This window comes from Oncorhynchus gorbuscha, linkage group LG16 (assembly GCF_021184085.1).
Source record: "Oncorhynchus gorbuscha isolate QuinsamMale2020 ecotype Even-year linkage group LG16, OgorEven_v1.0, whole genome shotgun sequence".
Taxonomy (NCBI): Eukaryota; Metazoa; Chordata; class Actinopteri; order Salmoniformes; family Salmonidae; genus Oncorhynchus; species Oncorhynchus gorbuscha.
The window spans coordinates 79,377,090-79,398,492 of record NC_060188.1 but is presented as its reverse complement, the minus strand read 5'-3'; the positions used below and the strand labels follow the sequence as shown (position 1 = coordinate 79,398,492).

Genomic DNA, 21,403 nt, shown 5'->3' with positions numbered 1-21,403 from the left:
CCATCCTCAGGCCTCTCTCCTCTCACTGAGCACTGCTACCCCCCCCTGCCATCCCCTCTCACTGACCCCCATCCCCTGATCCTCAGGCCTCTCTCCTCTCACTGAGCTCTGCTACCCCCATCCCCTGCCATCCTCAGAGCCTCTCTCCATCCTCTCACTGAGCTCTGCTACCCCCATCCCCTGAGATCCTCATCCCTCTTACTGAGCACTGCTAGACCTCTCTCCTCTCACTGAGTACTGCTACCCCCATCCCCTGCCATCCTCAGACCTCTCTCCTCTCACTGAGCACTGCTACCCCATCCCCTGCCATCCTCAGGCCTTTCTCCTCTTACTGAGCCTCTCTCCTCTCACTGAGCTCTGCTACCCCCATCCCCTGCCATCCTCAGATCCTCTCCTCTCACTGAGCTCTGCTACCCCCATCCCCTGCCATCCTCAGGCCTCTCCCTTACACACTGAGCTCCTGCCTCTCTCCTCTCACCCCCTATCCCCTGCCATCCTCAGGCCTGCTAATCTCCTCTCTCCTCTCACTGAGCTCTGCTACCCCCATCCCCTGCCATCCTCAGGCCTCTCTCCTCTCACTGAGCTCTGCTACCCCCCCCTGAGATCCTCATCCCCTGAGCATCCTCAGGCCTCTTCTCCTCTCACTGAGCACTGCTACCCCCCTGCCATCCTCAGATCTTCTCCTCTCACTGAGCTGCTCATCCTCAGAGCTCTCTACCCCTCACCCCTGAGCTCCTCAGGCCTTTCTCCTCTTACTGAGCACTCCCCTCCATCCTCAGGCCTCTCTCCTCTCACTGAGCTCTGCTACCCCCATCCCCTGCCATCCTCAGGCCTCTCCTCTTACTCTCACTGAGCTGCTGCCTACCCCCTCTCACCCCTGCCATCCTCAGATCCTCTCTCCTCTCACTGAGCACTGCTACCCCCATCCCCTGCCATCCTCAGGCCATCCTCAGGCCTCTCTCCTCTCACTGAGCACCCCCATCCCCTGCCATCCTCAGGCCTCTCTCCTCTCACTGAGTACTGCTACCCCCATCCCCTGCCATCCCCTCAGGCCTTTCACTGAGCACTGCTACCTCCATCCTCAGACCTCTCTCCTCTCACTGAGCTCTGCTACCCCCATCCCCTGCCATCCTCAGGCCTCTCTCCTCTCACTGAGCTCTGCTACCCCCCATCCCCTGCCATCCTCAGGCCATCCTCAGGCCTCTCTCCTCTCACTGAGCTGAACCACCACATCACTGTGACCTCATACACGGCGAACAAGCCAGGTCCCATCATGGATCATGCCATGCAGCAGTGGGCAGCATCTGTGTGCATCCAAATGACAATTAGGCCAGTTCGATTCACCGTCTCCACCTTTCTAACAGTCTTACTATTTTTCTCTCTCTCTCTCTCACTCTCTGTGACCCCCCCACCCCCAATCATCAGAGCACCTACCCTGAACATTGTTTATTGATTCATCAGTCATGGTATGAATTTCACACATTGTTATAATGCGCTTATCAGACATTATCACAGTTTTACCACAGAATTTCACTGTAACACTATAACTGTATGACTAATTTTGTCTCTTGCCAGATCTTTGGGCGCTAAGCATTGACAGCCTTAGCAACAGTATCTCTGATACTCAGTTGTTCTCATGATCAGCCTCTCCCATAGAATAGAGATAAAGATAAATCCCATATATATTAATGTATCTATTTCTATGGTAAATCCTTCAGAACAGGACAAGATGAGCTCACAATATAGAAGTCCCTCCTTTAGAACCACAGGCAACACCAGATGGTAACTCCACTGAATAGATTCATCATCAGCATATTTCAAATGTTCTTCTCGAGCTCATCATCCAATAATGGCAAACATATAAAATCCTTACATTACATGGGGTATATTCTAAAGGTATTGGAGAAAATACAGTACATTTGTGGATATGTTATTGGAAATTTGAGAGTATGTGAGAGTTGTCCTGAGACCTTTATAATTGGCTGTTTTTCCAGCCTGGGCTCCATGATGGACTCAGAGGACACACTCTCTAATGATTCAAGGGAACTCATGAACACTGGAGTAAAGAGTCCAACCTAATGTATACACACACAAACACAGGAGGCTTCAAAGCAAAAGAAAGCAAGTAAGTAAGAAAGAGGGAGGACGAGAGAATACATAACATGTTCTCAGCACAGAGGGTGTTATTTTTAAACCGGAGCCCCAGGTGTCTGTGAAGTGAGCTGGAGAATGCAAGGGGTCAACCAGGTCACGGTAAAGAAAAGAGGGAGAATAATACCAGAATAAAACCCTGCAGAGAGAGAGAAAGCTGTTAGACTAAAAAAAGGCTGAGAGAGAGAAATAGAGAGACGGAAAGAGAGAGAAAGAGACAATACTGATAAAACTGCTTAACTCCAGCTGCAGCCTGGCTACCGGCGTGGACAGAGGCACACACACACAGACAGGACAAGGTCAGAACAAAACATTACTTTTGATTTGGTAAACTGTTAAACACTGAGGCACAGCTGTGTGCTCAGACAGAAGATCTTAGTATAGGTGGAGGTTGGCCCGTTTGAGCAAAGAAGTGAACGATGCTACTGTAAAAGCAAAAAGAGAAGGGTTTCTGTGTAAAGTCCTCACCTTCCACACCACCTCTCTGGCAGGAAGTCCTCTGGCTGGTGGAACACTTCCGGGTCGCGGTGGATGGCGTGGCTGATATACATGGCAGCGTAAGCCTTGGGAATGTGGAAGCCTCCCAGAGTAGTGTCCTTTGGAGTGAATAAAACAGTAGGAGACTGGCATTGAGTTGTGAGGGCAGTCATTTGATAACTCAACGTGGTATAAATACTATAGTACTTTAGTGTTTTTGCAGTCTTGACTGAGGTATTCACTGTAGTATTTACTGTAGTATACTGTAGTATTTACAGTTAACTATAGTATAAATACTGTAGTAAAATAAAACTGTAGTATTGTTGGAGGAAATTATGGTTGAAATTAGTAATTATGTATACATTCCAATCAGAACTGACTAGTCCAAATGCTATAATGTACTGTACATATGAATTTTCTCTCTTGCTCCCATTCCCAATTGTATATAATGTAGTTTAGTAACAATGAAGGTCTGTTCCTTAGTTCATTCATTTGTATCTCCAGGTGGCAGGAACGGACTATCTCCAGACTGTCTAGAATGCTGATTTATACTGACTGACCTTGACTTCAGGCGTGGAGCGAAAGCTCGAGAAACTATAGGGCCTCTAAGAGATAGAACGTTTAGAAAACGCTGACGTCATTTTCAGTTTATAACCTGTGGAAATATGTGTATGTGGTAGTACTCTCTTGAATTAAACGCTGTTACCTAGCTTTTAAGACTGGTCTCGATCTACTTCATGCATAATTCATGAACTTACATCTCATTAATGAGATAGAAAGAGTGCGAATTTGGTTTTGGCTACAAAACATATAGGAATCTAGAATTCCCACTAACAAGTATACACTCAATTAGTATTTGGTAGCATTACCTTTAAATTGTTTAACTTGGGTCAAAGCATTCCACAAGCTTCCTACAATAAGTTGGGCAAATTTTGGCCCATTCCTTCTGACAGAGCTGGTGTAACTGAGTTAGGTTTGTGTGCCTCCTTGTTCGCACATGCTTTTTCAGTTCTGCCCACAAATTTGCTATAGGATTGTGGTCAGGGCTTTGCGATGGCCACTCCAATACCTTGACTTTGTTGTCCTTAAGCCATTTTGCCACAACTTTGGAAATATGCTTGGGGTTATTGTCCATTTGGAGGACCCATTTGCGACCAAGCTTTAACTTCCTGACTGATGTCTTGAGATGTTGCTTCAATATATCCACATAATTTTCTTACCTCATGATGCCATCTATTTTGTGAAGTGCACCAGTCCCTCCTGCAGCAAAGCACCCCCACAGCATGATGCTGTCACCCCCATGCTTCACGGTTGGGATGGTGTTCTTCAGCTTGCAAGCCTCGCCCTTTTTTCCTCCAAACATAACGATGGTCATTATGGCTAAACAGTTCTATTTTTGTTTCATCAGATCAGAGGAAAAAGTACGATCTTTGTCCCCATGTGCAGTTGCAAACTGTAGTCTGGCTTTTTTTATGGCGGTTTTGGAGCAGTTGCTTCTTCCTTGCTGAGAGGCCTTTCAGGTTATGTCAATATGGGACTCGTTTTACTGTGGATATAGACAGTTTTGTACCTGTTTCCTCCAGCATCTTCACAAGGTCCTTCGCCGTTATTCTGGGATTGATTTGCACTTTTTGCACCAAAGTATGTTCATCTCTAGGAGACAGAACGCGTCTCCTTCCTGAGCAGTATGACGGCAGTGTAGTCCCATGGTGTTAATACTTGCGTACTATTTTTTGTACAGATGAACGTGGTACCTTCAGGCGTATGGAAATTGCTCCCAAGGAGGAACCAGACTTGTGGAAGTCCACAATTTGTTTTCTGAGGTCTTGGCTGATTTCTTTTGACTTTCCCATGATGTCAAGCAAAGAGGCACTGAGTTTGAAGGTAGGCCTTGATATACATCCACGGGTACACCTCCAATTGACCCAAATGATGTCAATTAGCCTATCGTAAGCTTCTAAAGCCATGACATAATTTTCTGGAATTTTCCAAGATGTTTAAAGGCACAGTTAACTTAGTGTATGTAAACTTCTGACCCACTGGAATTGTGATACAGTGAAATATCTGTCTGTAAACAATTGTTGGAAAAATTACTTTAAAAAGTAGATGTCCTAACTGACTTGCCAAAACCATAGTTTGTTAACAAGACATTTGTGGAGTGGTTGAAAAACAAGTTTTATTGAAATACTATAGTGTTAACTATAGTACAAAAAGTGGTGTTTCTGCTGACTGTAGCATTTTTGCGAACATTACAGTGTTATTTTTGCAGATAATACTGTAGTATTTACCATAGCATTGTACAGTATACTACAACAGTATAATAAGTACTACACATGATCAAGGGATACTACAGTCTGTAGTATAGTATTCTACATTATAAACTGGGTAGTTAGAACCCTGAATGCTGATTGGCTGACAGCCGTATACCACGGGTATGAGAAAACATTTATTTTTACTGCTCTAATTATGTTGATAACCAGTTTATAATAGCAATAAGGCACCTCAGGGGTGTGATGCGTCATGCCTAAGAACAGCCCTTAGCCATGGTATATTGGCCATAAACCACACTCCCTCGTGCCTTATTGCTTAAGTATACTGCAGTTTACTACAGAATTATGTAGTAAATACTGAAGTATTTTTTCATGTGGGAATGGTAGATTTTCCCAGAAATCCTCACATACAGTGCTGCTATGAACATAGTAGAAACAACCTGAGGTTTGTAATTATAGAAACATACATTTTGTATATAATTAGTAATCACTATTTACTTACTGAACATATTTAGACTGGCAAAAAACATAGAGAGGGAATCCAGAGGAATAATTCATTCTTCATCTCTCTCGCTCTGTTTGTTAAAGCATTTACTTTGTTAGAGGCAGCGGGGTGTTTGTTAAAACATTAATTCAATTAGGGGGCGGCAGGGTAGCCTAGTGGTTAGAGCGTTGGACTAGCAACCGAAAGGTTGCAAGTTCAAATCCCCGAGCTGACAAGATACAAATCTGTCGTTCTGCCCCTGAACAGGCAATTAACCCACTGTTCCTAGGCCGTCATTGAAAATAAGAATTTGTTCTTAACTGACTTGCCTAGTTAAATAAATAAAATAAAATGAACTTTAAAAAACATTTAGAGGCAGTGGGGTGTTTGTTAAGGCATTAACTCATTTAGAGGCAGTGGGGTGTTTGTTAAGGCATTAACTCATTTAGAGGCAGTGGGGTGTTTGTTAAGGCATTAACTCATTTAGAGGCAGTGGGGTGTTAAGGCATTAACTCATTTAGAGGCAGTGGGGTGTTTGTTAAGGCATTAACTCATTTAGAGGCAGTGGGGTGTTTGTTAAGGCATTAACTCATTTAGAGGCAGTGGGGTGTTTGTTAAGGCATTAACTCATTTAGAGGCAGTGGGGTGTTTGTTAAGGCATTAACTCATTTAGAGGCAGTGGGGTGTTTGTTAAGGCATTAACTCATTTAGAGGCAGTGGGGTTTTTGTTAAGGCATTAACTCATTTAGAGGCAGTGGGGTGTTTGTTAAGGCATTAACTCAATTAGAGGCAGTGGGGTGTTTGTTAAGGCATTAACTCATTTAGAGGCAGTGGGGTTTTTGTTAAGGCATTAACTCATTTAGAGGCAGTGGGGTGTTTAAGGCATTAAGTCCATCACAGAGAAGCACTGAGATGTCATTATTGAAAAGCTGCTTCCTGTTTATCAAGGGCAGACAGAGAGCCTCCTCTCAGAGCAGAGCAGAGATCACTCACACACACACATGGTTCACACTCATGCAGTCATGAGCACACACACAAACACACACACACGGGCTCTGAAAAACACTGCTTAATGTGTCTCCACACTCTGCAGAGTGCTAGACAAAACACTTCTCGGAATACCGATCATTGTTTTTTTTAAAGGAACACTGATCATTGTATTGTAGCAGAGATTCTGGGGAAATAAGATTCTATGAAAACGATTTCAAAACTGGGAAAAGAGATATCACATATTTAGGATGTCTGTATTCATGATCCCTGGCTTTTAAAGAGGGCTGATTGAAGCTGAGGAGCTACAGTAATGTATCACAGGTCCCCAGTAGACTACAGCCCCTCATCAGGCCTGGTCCTTATTTCCAGTGACATGCACATCCTTCTATCAGGAAGCCTGGCAGGCAGTTGGCCAGATGAGGATGATTTATGTATAACCCCATTAGCAGGCAGCATATGGGCCCACCTGGGCTGGGCTGGGGCTGGCTGGGGCTCTGGGTTCTGAGGGAAAGAAACACAACATGGGCAGAGATGGGTCTGGATTTCAGGAGTTGCTGTCTGGAACTTCTCTGATCATAGGCTGGCACAAAGGGGATGCAGCAGCTGACGTGAAACATAAAGCCTTTCATGAGCTCCAGAATAAAGTGTGAGTCCAAGAGTGATTGTTGCAGAGGACTTTACAGAGTCAAAGTGTGCTGATGTCCAAGAGTCTAGGGGTAAGTCAATGAACGCAGTGGCCTAGCTAGAGCAGGAAATAAGAGGCGATGGTCTGTCAGTGTTTCCTCATTATTTCTGACTGTCCAGAGTGGAAACATCTCATCTCCAGTCAGTCCATTGTAGAGAACAGTGAGACTCACTGACCTCAGTTAATATTCCACCAGCAAGCAACAACAGGACATGCTCAAAGTGCTGCTGCACACACCCCCGTTCCATTTGAGAGGATTACTCACGTCTTTCCGAAAGCTCAGGAATCTTAATCCGCCACCTTAATGATGCCATGTAAGGCCTGGCGCCTCTGATGACTGTTGAATAGCTAATCAATGGCTACCCAGATTATCTGTATGGACTATCTGCAGTGACTCTACCTGCACTGGCGATATGCACACACACACACACACACACACACACACACACACACACACACACACACACACACACACACACACACACACACACACACACACACACACACACACACACACACACACACACACACACACACACACACACACACACACACACACACACACACACACAGTGACATTTACAATCCCCAGCCCTTAACAATTACAAGCATACCCATAACATGATGCCCCAAACATAACACTTTAATTTCAGAGCATTTTTTGCAGTATTACTTTAGTACCTTGATACAAACAGGATGCATGTTTTAGAATATTTGTACTCTGTACAGGCTTCCTTCTTTTCACTCTGTCAATTAGGTTAGTATTGTGGAGTAACTATAATCAAATCAAATTGTATTTGTCACATGCACTGAATACAACAACCTTACCGTTGAAATGCATACTTACAAGCCCTTATCCAACAATGCAGTTCAAGAAATAGAGTTAAGAAAATATTTACTACATAAAATAAAGTAAAAAATTTAATAAAAGTTACACAATAAAATAACAATAACAAGGCTATATACAGGGGGTACCGGTACAGAGTCAATGTGCGGTGGTACAGGTTAGTCGAGGTAATTTGTACATGTAGGTAGGAATAAAGTGACTACGCATAGAAAATAAACAGCGAGTAGCAGCCGTATAAAAACAAAGGGCAAGGGGGGGTGTCAATGTAAATAGTCCGGTGGCCATTTGATTAATTATTCAGCAGTCTTATGGCTTGGGGGTAGAAGCTGTTGAGGATCCTTTTGGACCTAGATTTGGCACTCCGGTACCTATGACTTGAGTGACTGGAGTATTTGACCATTTTTTGGGCCTTCCTCTGACACCGCCTAGTACATAGGTCCTGGATGGCAGGAAGCTTGGCCCCAGTGATGTACTGGGCCATATGCACAAACCTCTATAGCGCCTTACGGTCGGACGCCGAGCAATTTCCATACCAGGCGGTGATGCAACTGGTCAGGATGCTCTCGATGGTGCAGCTGTAGAAGTTTTTGAGGATCTGGGGACCCATGCCAAATCTTTTCAGTCTCCTGAGGGGGGAAAGGTGTTGTCGTGCTCTCTTCTGAAACTGTCTTGGTGAGTTTGTTTGTAGTCCACAATCAGCTCCTTTGTCTTGCCGGGGTGGCAGGGTAACCGGAAGGTTGCAAGTTCAAATCCCCGAGCTGACAAGGTACAAATCTGTCGTTCTGCCTGTTCCTAGGCCGTCATTGAAAATAAGAATTTGTTCTTAACTGACTTGCCTAGACTTGTGTTAGAGTCATGCTTGGCCATGCAGTCTTGGGTGAACAGGGAGTACAGGAGAGGACTAAGCTTGCACCCATGAAGTGCCACTGTGTTGAGGATCAGCGTGGCAGATGTGTTGTTGCCTACCCTTACCACCTGGGGGCGGCCCATCAGGAAGTACAGGATCCAGTTGCAGAGGAAGGTGTTTAGTCCCAGGGTCCTTAGCTTAGTGATGAGCTTTGTGGGCACTATGGTGTTGAATGCTGAGCTCTAGTCAATGGGAAAGGGCTGTGTGGAGTGTAATTGAGATTGCGTCATCTGTGGATCTGTTGGGGCAGTATGTAAATTGGAATAGGTCTAGGGTTTCCGGGATGATGGTGTTGATGTGAGCAATGACTAGCCTTTCAAAGTCATTTAGGCAGATTACCTTTGCTTTCTTGGGCACAGGGACTATGGTGGTCTGCTTGAAACATGTAGTTATTACAGACTCGGTCAGGGAGAGGTCTAAAATGTCAGTGAAGACACGGCAGTTGGCCCGTGCACTCTCTGAGTACAGGTCCTGGTAATCAGTCTGGCCCCGTGGCTTAGTGAATGTTGATCTGTTTTAAAGATCTTACTCACATCGGCTACAGAGAGCGTTTTCACACAGTCGTCCGGAACAGCGGGTGCTCTCATACATGCTTCAGTGTTTCTTGCCTCGAAGCGAGCATAAAAGGCATTTAGCTCGTCTAGTAGGCTTGCGTCACCGGGCAGCTCGTGGCTGGGTTTCACTTTGTAGTCCGTAATAGTTTGCAAGCCTTGCCACATCCGACGAGCATCAGAGCCGGTGTAGTAGGGTTACATTTTAGTCCTGTATTGACGCTATGCCTGTTTGATGCTCCATCTGAGTGCACAGCGCGATTTCTTATAAGCTTCTGGATTTGTGTCCTGCTCTTTGAAAGCGGCAGCTCTAGCCTATAGCTCGGTGCGGATGTTGCCTGTAATCCATGGCTTCTGGTTGGGATACAGTCACTGTGGGGACGACGTTGTCGCTGCACTTATTGATGAATCCGGTGACTAAGGTGGTAAACTCCTCAATGCCACTGGATGAATCCCGGAACATATTCCAGTCTGTGTTAGCAAAACTGTAGCGTAGCATCCGCGTCATCTGACCACTTCTGTATTGAGTTAGTCACTGGTACGTCCTGCTTTAGTTTTTGCTTGTAAGCAGGAATCAGGAGAAGAGAATTATGGTCAGATTTGCCAAATGGAGGGCGAGGGAGAGCTTTGTATGTGTCTGTGTGGAGTAAAGCAGGTCTAGTTTTTTTCTCCTCTAGTTGCATATGTGACATGCTGGTAGAAATGAGGTAAAACAGTTACAAGTTTGGCTGCATTAAAGTCACCGACCACTAGGAGCGGCGTTTCTGAATGATAGTATTTTTTGCTTATGGCCTTATACAGCTCGTTGAGGGTGGTCTTAGTGCCAGCATCGGTTTGTGGTGGTAAATAGATGGCTACGAAAAATAGACTCACTTGGTAGATAGTGTGGTCTACAGCTTATCATGAGGTACTACCACAGGCAAGCAATACCTCAAGACTTCCTCAATATTAGACATCACAAACCAGCTGTTATTGACAATTAGACACACACTCCCACCCCTCGTTTTACCAGACATAGCTGTTCTGTCCTGCCGATGCACGGAAAACCCAGCCAACTGTATATTATCTGTGTCGTTGTTCAGCCACGACTTGGTGAAACATAAGATATTACAGTTTTTAATGTCCCGTTGGTAGGATAGTCTCGAACGGAGATCATCCAGTATATTCTCCAGTGATTGCACATTGGTCAATGGAGCGGTAAAATTACCTCCCGGGATAATTTTCTTCGCTCATCATCACTGCCGTGTACGTTCCCCCCAAGCAGACACCACGACGGCGCTCATGAAACTACACTGGACTATGTGCAAACTGGAAACCGCATATCTCGAGGCCACATTTTTTTCTAGCTGGGGACTTTAATTAAGGAAATCTGAGGAAAACCAAATTCTATCAACACATCACCGGTGCTACACGTGGATTAAAAGGAGGATTAAAAAGGGAAAGCCAGCCAGCCACTGACGCCTCCGTTGCCGACGTAAGTCATTTAAGCGTGTTAACTCTCAGAAAGCTGTCGGCCTAGACAGCATCCCAAGCCGTGTCCTCAGAGCATGTGCAGACCAGTTAGCTGGAGTGTTTATGGAAATATTCAAGTTCAAATCCCTGTCATGTTCGTGAGAGTCTCATCTTTCCATAGAGTGGTCATATTAGTTAGTAAGCCAAAACTTTCAGACACCACAGACGTTTTTGTGAGAAGACCGATTTTCGGGATGTCTCCTGGTCTGACAAACAGCGCTGTAGCTCTGCCACTTTCCACCGCAGATGCGGAATGTAGACACAGTCAGTTGCAGTGGGGTAGAGACACATTCCGAGCAAAAAAATATTATGATATGATTATTATGATATGAAAATATTATTGACACACGTTTGTGTCAATACACAGTCATCACTAGCCATACCCTGCCCTGAACCTTAGTCACTGTTACTAGCCATTCTTGCCTCAGCATCCTCCTGTGATATGTACATACAGTATCTACCTCAACCTTTTCTGTTTTTTACGACCCATGATCTTGGCTGTCTAACTGATGACAAGAGTTGGAGCAGGTCACTTTGCTGATGCCGTGTTTGACTTTGAACATGAGTTTGCATAACCTCAGCTCAGCCTATCAGAAAACCAGGCCGGCACATCTTGGTAGGGGGGCAGGCCATTACCCACTGATCAGCCAAAGGCTCATTATAGATTATTATAACTGCGAAATTGCACAAATATATATATAAAAAACATCTTAACAGGCCCTTTTTAAATGGTTTTATTTCAAAAAATATATATTTTTGTGTGTGTCAATTTCGACCAGCCCATCAAACATAAAGAATGGTCCAGCCCCCTTCCCTTCTCTCTCTCTCTCTCATTGTGGAGGAGCTGCTTTATCTCAGGTGATGGGAGGGCGTGAGGAACCCCCCTCCACCCATGACAATCACCCTCCCTCCCTCCCTCCCTCGCTCCCCCTCCGCTCCGCCACCCAACTCCAACACTGTAACATCAGTGTTTACCGCCTCAATCAATTACCCATCATAACCTGGGCGTGTGGGTATCCATTATTCATCCAACCAGCCGGGATAGAGGGAGGGAGAAAGGAAGGGAGGGAAGGAGGGGGAGCCGTGAGAGCACATGACAAGGAAAGTGTCCCAAATGGCACCCAATTTGTCACTACTAGGGCTCTGGTAAAAATAGGGTTCCATTTGGGATGCACATGTAACTGATGTGAAATAGCTAGCTAGTTAGCGGTGGTGCGCGCTAATATCGTTTCAATCGGTGACGTCACTCGCTCTGAGACCTGAAGTAGTTGTTCCCCTTGCTCCGTGGCGTTTGTGGAGTGATGCGTAACGATGCTTTGTGGGTGACTGTTGTTGATGTGTGCAAAGGGTCCCTGGTTCGAGCCTGGGTATGGGCGAGGGGACGGAAGCAATACTGTTACATTGATGCTGTTGACCCGGATCACAGGTTGCTGCGTAAAAAAAGGAGGAGGTCAAAAGGGGGGTGAGTGTAACCGATGTGAAATGGCTAGCTAGTTAGCGGTGGTGCGCACTAATAGCGTTTCAATCGGTGATGTCACTCGCTCTGAGACCTGAAGTAGTTGTTCCCCTTTCTTCGCTGTGGCTTTTGTGGTGTGATGGGTAACGATGCTTCGTGGGTGTCAGTTGTCTGTGTGTGCAAAGGGTCCCTCTCACTTGCTCTCCCTGGTTCGAGCCCGGGTACGGACGGAAGCTATACTGTTACACACACATGGTGCCTCCCCCCTCCTTCCACCTCCATCTAGAATATGTAACACCCATTTACACACCTTTCTGTTACCACAATGACGTTAACACTCACAGGCAAACAGCAGCCAAACATCCCAATCTACATGTGAGACTGTGGGCATAACCACAGTTCACTGACTACCATCGATGGAGTGGGAGGAGGGTGAGTCACAAAATGTTCCTTTTCCCGACAACCCTGGAGAAAATTAAATGTGCAGTACAGAGTGTTTGGCAATGTTAATTAATTCACGACTAAAAATATTCTGATATGAAAATGTGTGTTAGTGACTTTCTGTGTGTGTTGCTATGGCCCAAAGGCAGAAGAGGCCCAGCTGTATTTCCCTGTGGCTGCTAGGTCTACTGGGAGCTGGGCTCTGAGGCAAGACGACCAGAAACTCAGGGCTCCTCTCCTCCCACGCCTCTCCCTTCCTCCTTCTCCATCCCTCCCTCCCTCCCCGTCCCCAACACTCTGTCATCCTGACAGTTCACTCTGCACAACAGATTCATATTCATGAACTATTTTGATTAAATATGCATCTATAACCACCTGTTCGGGCCTGATTAATCTCAATACTTGTTTTTGTCTGCTCCTAGTTGTGTCAACACCTCACCGGCTGGTTGAAGTCCAAAGTCACTTATTAACAACCTCTCCAGGCCAGGACTCACACAGGGAGATATCTCTACATCAGACCAATTGAATAATTTTTCTAATAAAAAATAAAAGTTCAAAGATTATGCTAACTATACTCACTCCGTTTTAAAAAAGGTGAAAAAGAAATTACACAACATACTAGCTAGTAAACAATTTAAGCCATTGCAAATGCTATTACTTTTTCCACTCATAAAGCAAACACAGCCCTTGGGTAAGAGGGTCAATCAATTTGAGCCCAATCAATTCCCCTCATGGGCTGTTGTTGTTGCGTGAAGAGGCATGAGGTCACACTATTCCAAGATGGACGTCATCAACTGGACCATTTTCATTACAAAGCCAGCCAGTGAACAATGAAGAGATGACAATCACAGTAAGCCAATAATCTACTGGCTGACAGCTCAATTACTAAAAACAACCATTATACAATATTCAATAGCTTATTTTTTGTCACACAATGCATTCATTTCTGCATCATAAACATTGACTTGGATGTAGGAGGCCTGTTTGAATTAATAGCCTTCCTGTTATCAGACATAGAATACAATGAGATGGACAGAGTCGATAGCTGTATACTCATGCTTGGGCTGCTCATGCAATATTTCAGAAAGAAAATCATTCATAGAGGATATCAACTGGGGAACATGTGAACATACTTGTCATTCATCATTTTAAACAACTTAGAAAGAAGTTCATTGTCACTGCGTGCCGCAGGGAGATCACAGTTGGCTATCATAAGTCTAGGAAAATACATGATGTTCCCTTAACAAGCAGACTTATTTAGAGATCTTTTTGTGGGCATGCTACTCCCCCTTGAGCTCAGATCATGAATGGACAGAGAGAGGGAAGATATCAGATCAAATGTTATTGATAACAAGCAATGTAGTGGACTCACTTGATTAGCTATTCTCCTTCCACCAATGAACGGAGGCCAAAGTCTCTGTACTTCCAGGAGGACGTAGTAAAGGTAATCCGGGTCTGCCCTCGCACGACTCCTCATTTCCTTCTGACAAAAAAATGAAGCGTTAGTGTTCGTACAGGATTGCCGCAGTACTACACTAATCCAAAGCTGTGTAGTTGTTACTACAATGTAAGGTCAACATGATTTAAAGTACGTTCCCGTGCTCTGAAGGTTTAGTAAGAGAACCGGGCCGTCTCACCTTGCCTGCGCCACTCAGAACCAGGGTGAAGGAGGTGAGTAAGGATGCCAGGGCTTTGGGGATCAGAGCAGAGATGAACAACAGCAGATGCTGGGAGGCACAACTGGCATCAGGGAGAGGTAGATCACGGAGATAACCTACAAACCTACAGAGCGATAGAGAGAGAAAGAGATAGTAAATGAGAAAGCATTAATAAGAGAAAGTGACAATGTGACCAAAAGGTTGAGTGTCTATGACAACATATTTATGGACTCACCCCTGTCTCTGACACTCCAGCTTGTCTTTAATGATGTCCATGAGCTTGTCTTTAGCCTCCAGCGCTGTGCAAAAGCCAGAGGACCACAGAGGAACCTTCACACTGATTGGAGTTGAGATGATCCCTGTAGGGGAAGTACAGGTCAAAGGTCACATTCTGACTAAATATATGTTTCTATCTCTATGTTTACATCAACCTGAAAAGGGGCCTATGTCTACCTATAGAAAAGAAACCACTACAGTTTGATTAGCCTAATATCCCCTTTTGAAAAGTATATTGGCCCCACAATTACCACATTAACATACTGTGTTAATGTAATAGTTATTGACAACTACTAGGTTTCCCCCGAGATGCCTGAGGCAGTGTTGTCAATGAAGGTGTTGAGATCTAATTACCACTGTCGCTCAGCTAATGCACAGATCTGTGTGTCTATTCCACTCCCTTTGAAAACAGGGCTCCTTTAATGCAGAGCAGTCTGTTTTGTCAAACATTTATCTGGCTATACATATATTCACCACCTTCAGGGGGTGAATTCTTTAAAAGAAAGTGAGACTAAAGTGTTTCTTCAATTGCTGGTATGCTGAAATTGTAGTTGTGATTGTTCATTGAGGCCCAGTGTGGACAGCATGCCTTCCATTGTAAGAGGGGAAAACCTACAGGTGGCAGAGACTGATCTCATCGTGCCAGTGTAGGGTACCGAGCCTGTAAACTCACCATGCCAGTATAGGGTACCGAGCATGTAAACTCACCGTGCCAGTGTAGGGTACCGAGCCTGTAATCTCACCATGCCAGTGTAGGGTACCGAGCCTGTAATCTCACCGTGCCAGTGTAGGGTACCGAGCCTGTAATCTCACCGTGCCAGTATAGGGTACCGAGCCTGTAATCTCACCGTGCCAGTGTAGGGTACCGAGCCTGTAATCTCACCGTGCCAGTGTAGGGTACCGAGCCTGTAAACTCACCATGCCAGTATAGGGTACCGAGCATGTAAACTCACCGTGCCAGTATAGGGTAACGAGCATGTAAACTCACCGTGCCAGTGTAGGGTACCGAGCCTGTAAACTCACCATGCCAGTATAGGGTACCGAGCATGTAATCTCACCGTGCCAGTGTAGGGTACAGAGCCTGTAATCTCACCTTGCCAGTATAGGGTACCGAGCATGTAATCTCAACATGCCAGTGTAGGGTACCGAGCATGTAATCTCACCGTGCCAGTGTAGGGTACCGAGCATGTAATCTCACCGTGCCAGTGTAGGGTACCGAGCCTGTAATCTCACCGTGCCAGTATAGAGTACCGAGCATGTAAACTCACCGTGCCAGTGTAGGGTACCGAGCCTGTAAACTCACCATGCCAGTGTAGGGTACTGAGCCTGTAATCTCACCGTGCAAGTGTAGGGTACCGAGCCTGTAATCTCACCATGCCAGTGTAGGGTACCGAGCCTGTAAACTCACCATGCCAGTATAGGGTACCGAGCCTGTAAACTCACCATGCCAGTATAGGGTAACGAGCATGTAAACTCACCGTGCCAGTGTAGGGTACCGAGCATGTAATCTCACCATGCCACGTGGGGTACAGAGCATGTAATCTCACCATGCCAGTGTAGGGTACAGAGCATGGAAACTCACCATGCCAGTGTAGGGTACAGAGTGCTGTAATTTCCTGGAAAAGCTCTGGTGTCTCATCTGGGTTCACATTCAGGAACAGCCCCAACACCAGTTCTGTTCCCAGTCGTTTAAACAGAGGGTACACCGACACAGGCTTCCCACTACACAAGAAGTGGTAGTCAGAGAAGTGAACATACATGGAAATACAGTGCCTTCAGAAAGTATTCACACCCCTTGACTTTTTCCACATTTTGTTGTGTTACAGCCTGAATTTAAAATAGATTAAATAGAGATTTTGTGACACTGGCCTACACACAATACCCCATGGACTCCCTCTGTGTGCAATAATAGTGTTTATCATGATTTTTGAATGACTACCTCATCTCTGTAACCCACACACACAATTATCTATAAGGTCCCTTAGTCGAGCAGTGAATTTCAAACAGAGATTCAATGACTAAGACCAGGGAGGTTTTCCAATGCCTGCAAAGAAGGGCACCTATTGGTAGATGGGTAAAAAAACAAACAGACATTGAATATCCCTTTAAGCATGGAGAAGTTATTAATTACACTTTGAATGGTGTATCAATACACCCAGTCATAGCCACAGGAAATAGGGGTGCTGATTCACCCCCTGATAAATAATTAAAAAATGATAAATATGTTTTTTTTAAATAAGGAAACATTTCAACACAACACATCACTGAGTACCATGCGTCATATTTTCAATCAGTGGAGGCTGGTGGGAAGAGTTATAGAAGGACGAGCTAATTGTAATGGCTGGAATGGAATAAATTGAATGGTATCAAACACATCAAACATATGGAAAGCACGTGTGACTCCATTCCATTAATTCCATTCCAGCCATTACACTGATCCCGTTGTAATGGCTCCTCACACCAGCCCCCACTGTTTTCAATCATGGTGGTGGCTGCATCATGTTATGGGTATGCTTGTCATCGGCAAGGACTATGGATTTTTTGGAGTGGATAAAAAGAAACGGAATAGACCTAAGCATAGGCAAAATCCTACAGGAAAACCTTGTTCAGTCTGTTTTCCAGCAGACAAATTCACCTTTCAGCATGACAATAACATCAAACACAAGGCCAAATATACACTGGATTTGCTTACCAAGATGACATGAAATGTTCCTGAGTGGCTTAGTTACAGTTTTGACTTAAATCAGCTTGAAAATCTATGGCACGACTTGAAAATGGCGGTCTAGCAATGATCAACAACCAACTTGACAGAACTTGAAGAATTTTGTGCAAATATTATACAATCCAGGTGTGAAAAGTTCTTAGAGACTCACCCAGAAAGAATCACAGCTGTAATAACTGCCAAAGGTGATTCTAACATGTATTGATTCAAGGGTGTGAATGAGAAATGTCTGTATTCATCTTAAATAAATGTGCAAAAATGTCTAAAAACATGTTTTCACTTTGTCATTATGGGGTATTGTGTGTAGATACTGTAGGAGAGAATTCTTATTTTTTTTTTAAATTTTGAATTCAGGCTGTAACAACAAAATGTGGAATAAGTCAAGGGTTATGAATGCTTTCTGAAGGCAGTGTAGGTGAAACATTTCTGGTATGGTCCTGCTAGTGTATGTTGAGTAAGAAAGAAGTGCATGAAGTAGGGATTTCAAGGGTTCTTACGTTGCAGAAAGGTTCTTCAAGCACCGTTCAGAAACACTGTGCATGAAAGAAAAACAAGAAAGAAAAAACATGAAAGAGAAACAAGCATTGTTATCCTTAATGAAGGTATGTTTATAATGACATTTGGTCACCCTGTAATACTCAATAAATGAAATGAGTCTTTACCTGTTAATGAGGTCAGAGCCTGAGGCCAGACACTTTCCTGTGAAAAGGTTGGTGAGAGACAGACGCAGCAAGCAGGCTTCCTCGCCTGGATGAACCATATAGAATAACATTATGGAGTTGCTCATAGCAGAAATAAAGAAAAAATGTGCAATGACTCCATCTATTGGTCTAAATAACGAATATTCTGTTTGTATGTTTTTCAACTTTGGATAAATTAATAAAACAAGCAAATAGTGTGAAGGCCTAAAGCAGTTTTACCCTGTGAACATGTACAATCAAATATGTTTTTGTAAAGGCCAGAGGAGGTGTAGGCTCTCTAATACAACCCCTATACCATTATAAGCAAATTGCATGCAAGTTGCACCCTATGGACCTTTGGGACATCAACTCACCATTAGCAGTCACTATGTTGTCTCCATACATGTTATGCATTACATCAGTGGGGTCTTTCAGGAACACAGATGACTTCTCTGAAATACAGTCATGATCACATAAGTTGCAATGTCCTCTTTCAATGGGGAAACACACAATTCTCACCCCTACCCCCTAGGCAAAGTCACAGGTCCATCTCTTGACATGGTCAGTTTACCAAGCCTGTCTAATCAATGGACAAATCATATTATTTTTAAATGTATTTTTAATTTAACCAGGCAAATCAGTTAAGAACAAATTATTATTTAAAATGACGGCTGACACCGGCCAAACCCTGACGACGCTGGGCTGATTGCGCGCTGCCCTATGGGACTCCCAATCACGGCCAGCTGTGATACAGCCTGGATTCGAACCAGGGTGACGCCTCTAGCACTGAGATGCAGTGCGCCACTCGGGAGCCCATCATTGATGTAATCACATCACTTCCTACTAATGCGTTAAAAATTGAAATTGACTCTAAACTGATATGTGGACCGAAAAGCAAAAACTATGAATGTATAAAATGTTGGCCTATTAGTCAAAACTTGTTACCGTTGAATTTATTAGGTTATTGTGACACACACGCACATACACAGGAATACGTGGCTATACCGCAAAGTAATTCCTTCATCCCTTCCACCGAACAGACGAATGAAGTTGGTTTGTTCAGAAGTCTTGATTGAAATATCCGTGTCCCATGCTTTTCAATACGTTGTTCACAAAAAGCCACTGGATCTCGGTAAAACTCCAAAGATTTGTCGCCCAACACAGAGACCCCCGCAGTGCCCACTAGTTTCGACATGATTTAAAATGAGTTTACTGCTGGGGTTAGTTCAGTGGTAAATTAAACCACACAGTTGTTGGATTTGACAACAGATGGTCCAAAACAACGCTTATTCTGCATCTATTCTGCATATACTATTGATCCATTCTGCAACAAGGTTGACGATACACATTGTCTAACTATGCCATGAAAACAAACTCCGAAAAAAAACTCAGGATTAACGTTACGAAATGTGTTTAGTTTTTTCTAAAAACTGGCATATTGTATTACACAGAGCTACCACATTACTGCTTTCTCATCGTGATATCTCGATGGCAACTGAAAGTATTCAGCAAAACGCTTCCTGGATGGACTTCAGTTCGTCCCACCCCCACCACTTCATCAGGCGCAGTGCCTGCAGTTCGAGCCTCCTGTAGCAGATTGGCACACGTTTGTCTTCTTCTTCGATGAGGGTTAACGGCGGTTGGCATCGAATGAATGTTGCCATACCGCCACCTACTAGACTGGAGTATAAATCCCTCATCCTTTAATATATAATAATAATATATGCCATTTAGCAGACGCTTTAATCCAAAGCGATTTACAGTCATGTGTGCATACATTCTACGTATGGGTGGTCCCGGGGATCGAACCCACTACCCTGGCGTTACAAGCGCCATGCTCTACCAACTGAGCTACAGGACCACCTTTGATAGATGTATTTATTTATTTAAATAAACAAATACACTACCATCTAACACTACACTCACAAAAAAGAAACAAGAAAATAAAATAACACCCTATTCCATTATTTAAATATATTTAATCCTACCTCAGGCCAACAGTCTGAAAGGATGGGACACCACCACTTAACACATTTACATTTACATTTAAGTCATTTAGCAGACGCTCTTATCCAGAGCGACTTACACCCTGTAACTCTTCTGACGTCAAGTCTCACACACCCAAATACCTCCCTGCACACTCTTACGTTCCCTCCCTGCACTAAATGCTAAAAATCCAATCATACTGAAACATATATCACTTCTTGGTTTATTCTCACACCACTCCTCTCAGTACCTCGCCCCCATGACCCATGTTCCTCTACTTTCTTCACTGCCTCAGCATATGACAACTTCTGCACTACTCTAAACCTGGAAACCCCAACCAACCTCTCTAGCACGGGACATTTCTGATCCCCAGCCCCATTGGCACCCCTACAATTAACACATGCCACTACTTTCCCCAGTGCTACACATTCATTTACATTTACATTTAAGTCATTTAGCAGACGCTCTTATCCAGAGCGACTTACAAATTGGTGCATTCACCCTATGACATCCAGTGGAACAGTCACTTTACAATAGTGCATCTAAATCTTAAAGGGGGGTGAGAGGGATTACTTTATCCTATCCTAGGTATTCCTTAAAGAGGTGGGGTTTCAGGTGTCTCCGGAAGGTGGTGATTGACTCCGCTGTCCTGGCGTCGTGAGGGAGTTTGTTCCACCATTGGGGGGCCAGAGCAGCGAACAGTTTTGACTGGGCTGAGCGGGAACTGTACTTCCTCAGTGGTAGGGAGGCGAGCAGGCCAGAGGTGGATGAACGCAGTGCCCTTGTTTGGGTGTAGGGCCTGATCAGAGCCTGGAGGTACTGAGGTGCCGTTCCCCTCACAGCTCCGTAGGCAAGCACCATGGTCTTGTAGCGGATGCGAGCTTCAACTGGAAGCCAGTGGAGAGAGCGGAGGAGCGGGGTGACGTGAGAGAACTTGGGAAGGTTGAACACCAGACGGGCTGCGGCGTTCTGGATGAGTTGTAGGGGTTTAATGGCACAGGCAGGGAGCCCAGCCAACAGCGAGTTGCAGTAATCCAGACGGGAGATGACAAGTGCCTGGATTAGGACCTGCGCCGCTTCCTGTGTGAGGCAGGGTCGTACTCTGCGGATGTTGTAGAGCATGAACCTACAGGAACGGGCCACCGCCTTGATGTTAGATGAGAACGACAGGGTGTGTGGTGAGGAGACAGATTCTCGCCACGCCACCTGGTAGGAGCGACCTGTCAGGTAGGACGCAATCCAAGCGTGGGCCACGCCGGAGATGCCCAACTCGGAGAGGGTGGAGAGGAGGATCTGATGGTTCACAGTAT

General features: G+C 44.8%; 1 protein-coding gene across 2 annotated transcripts in view; it reads right to left on the bottom strand.

The window, feature by feature from the left end:
• Positions 1–19,655, bottom strand: part of LOC124000640 (putative cytochrome P450 120) — a 46,167-nt gene extending 26,512 nt beyond the window's left edge. The window contains exons 1-9 of one of the 2 annotated variants that reach the window (XM_046307172.1): positions 19,113–19,655; positions 18,482–18,559; positions 18,090–18,174; positions 17,925–17,960; positions 16,288–16,427; positions 14,665–14,788; positions 14,409–14,553; positions 14,144–14,254; positions 2,620–2,747 (exon numbers count right to left, since the gene is read on the bottom strand). In XM_046307172.1, the coding sequence (XP_046163128.1) occupies positions 2,620–2,747; positions 14,144–14,254; positions 14,409–14,553; positions 14,665–14,788; positions 16,288–16,427; positions 17,925–17,960; positions 18,090–18,174; positions 18,482–18,559; positions 19,113–19,302 (1,037 nt within the window). In that variant the 5' untranslated portion in view covers positions 19,303–19,655. Of the gene's footprint in view, positions 1–2,619; positions 2,748–5,126; positions 6,874–14,143; positions 14,255–14,408; positions 14,554–14,664; positions 14,789–16,287; positions 16,428–17,924; positions 17,961–18,089; positions 18,175–18,481; positions 18,560–19,112 lie in introns of those variants that run through there. The other variant, XM_046307173.1, reaches the window with a different exon arrangement.
• Between the last annotated feature and the right edge of the window lie 1,748 nt (positions 19,656–21,403).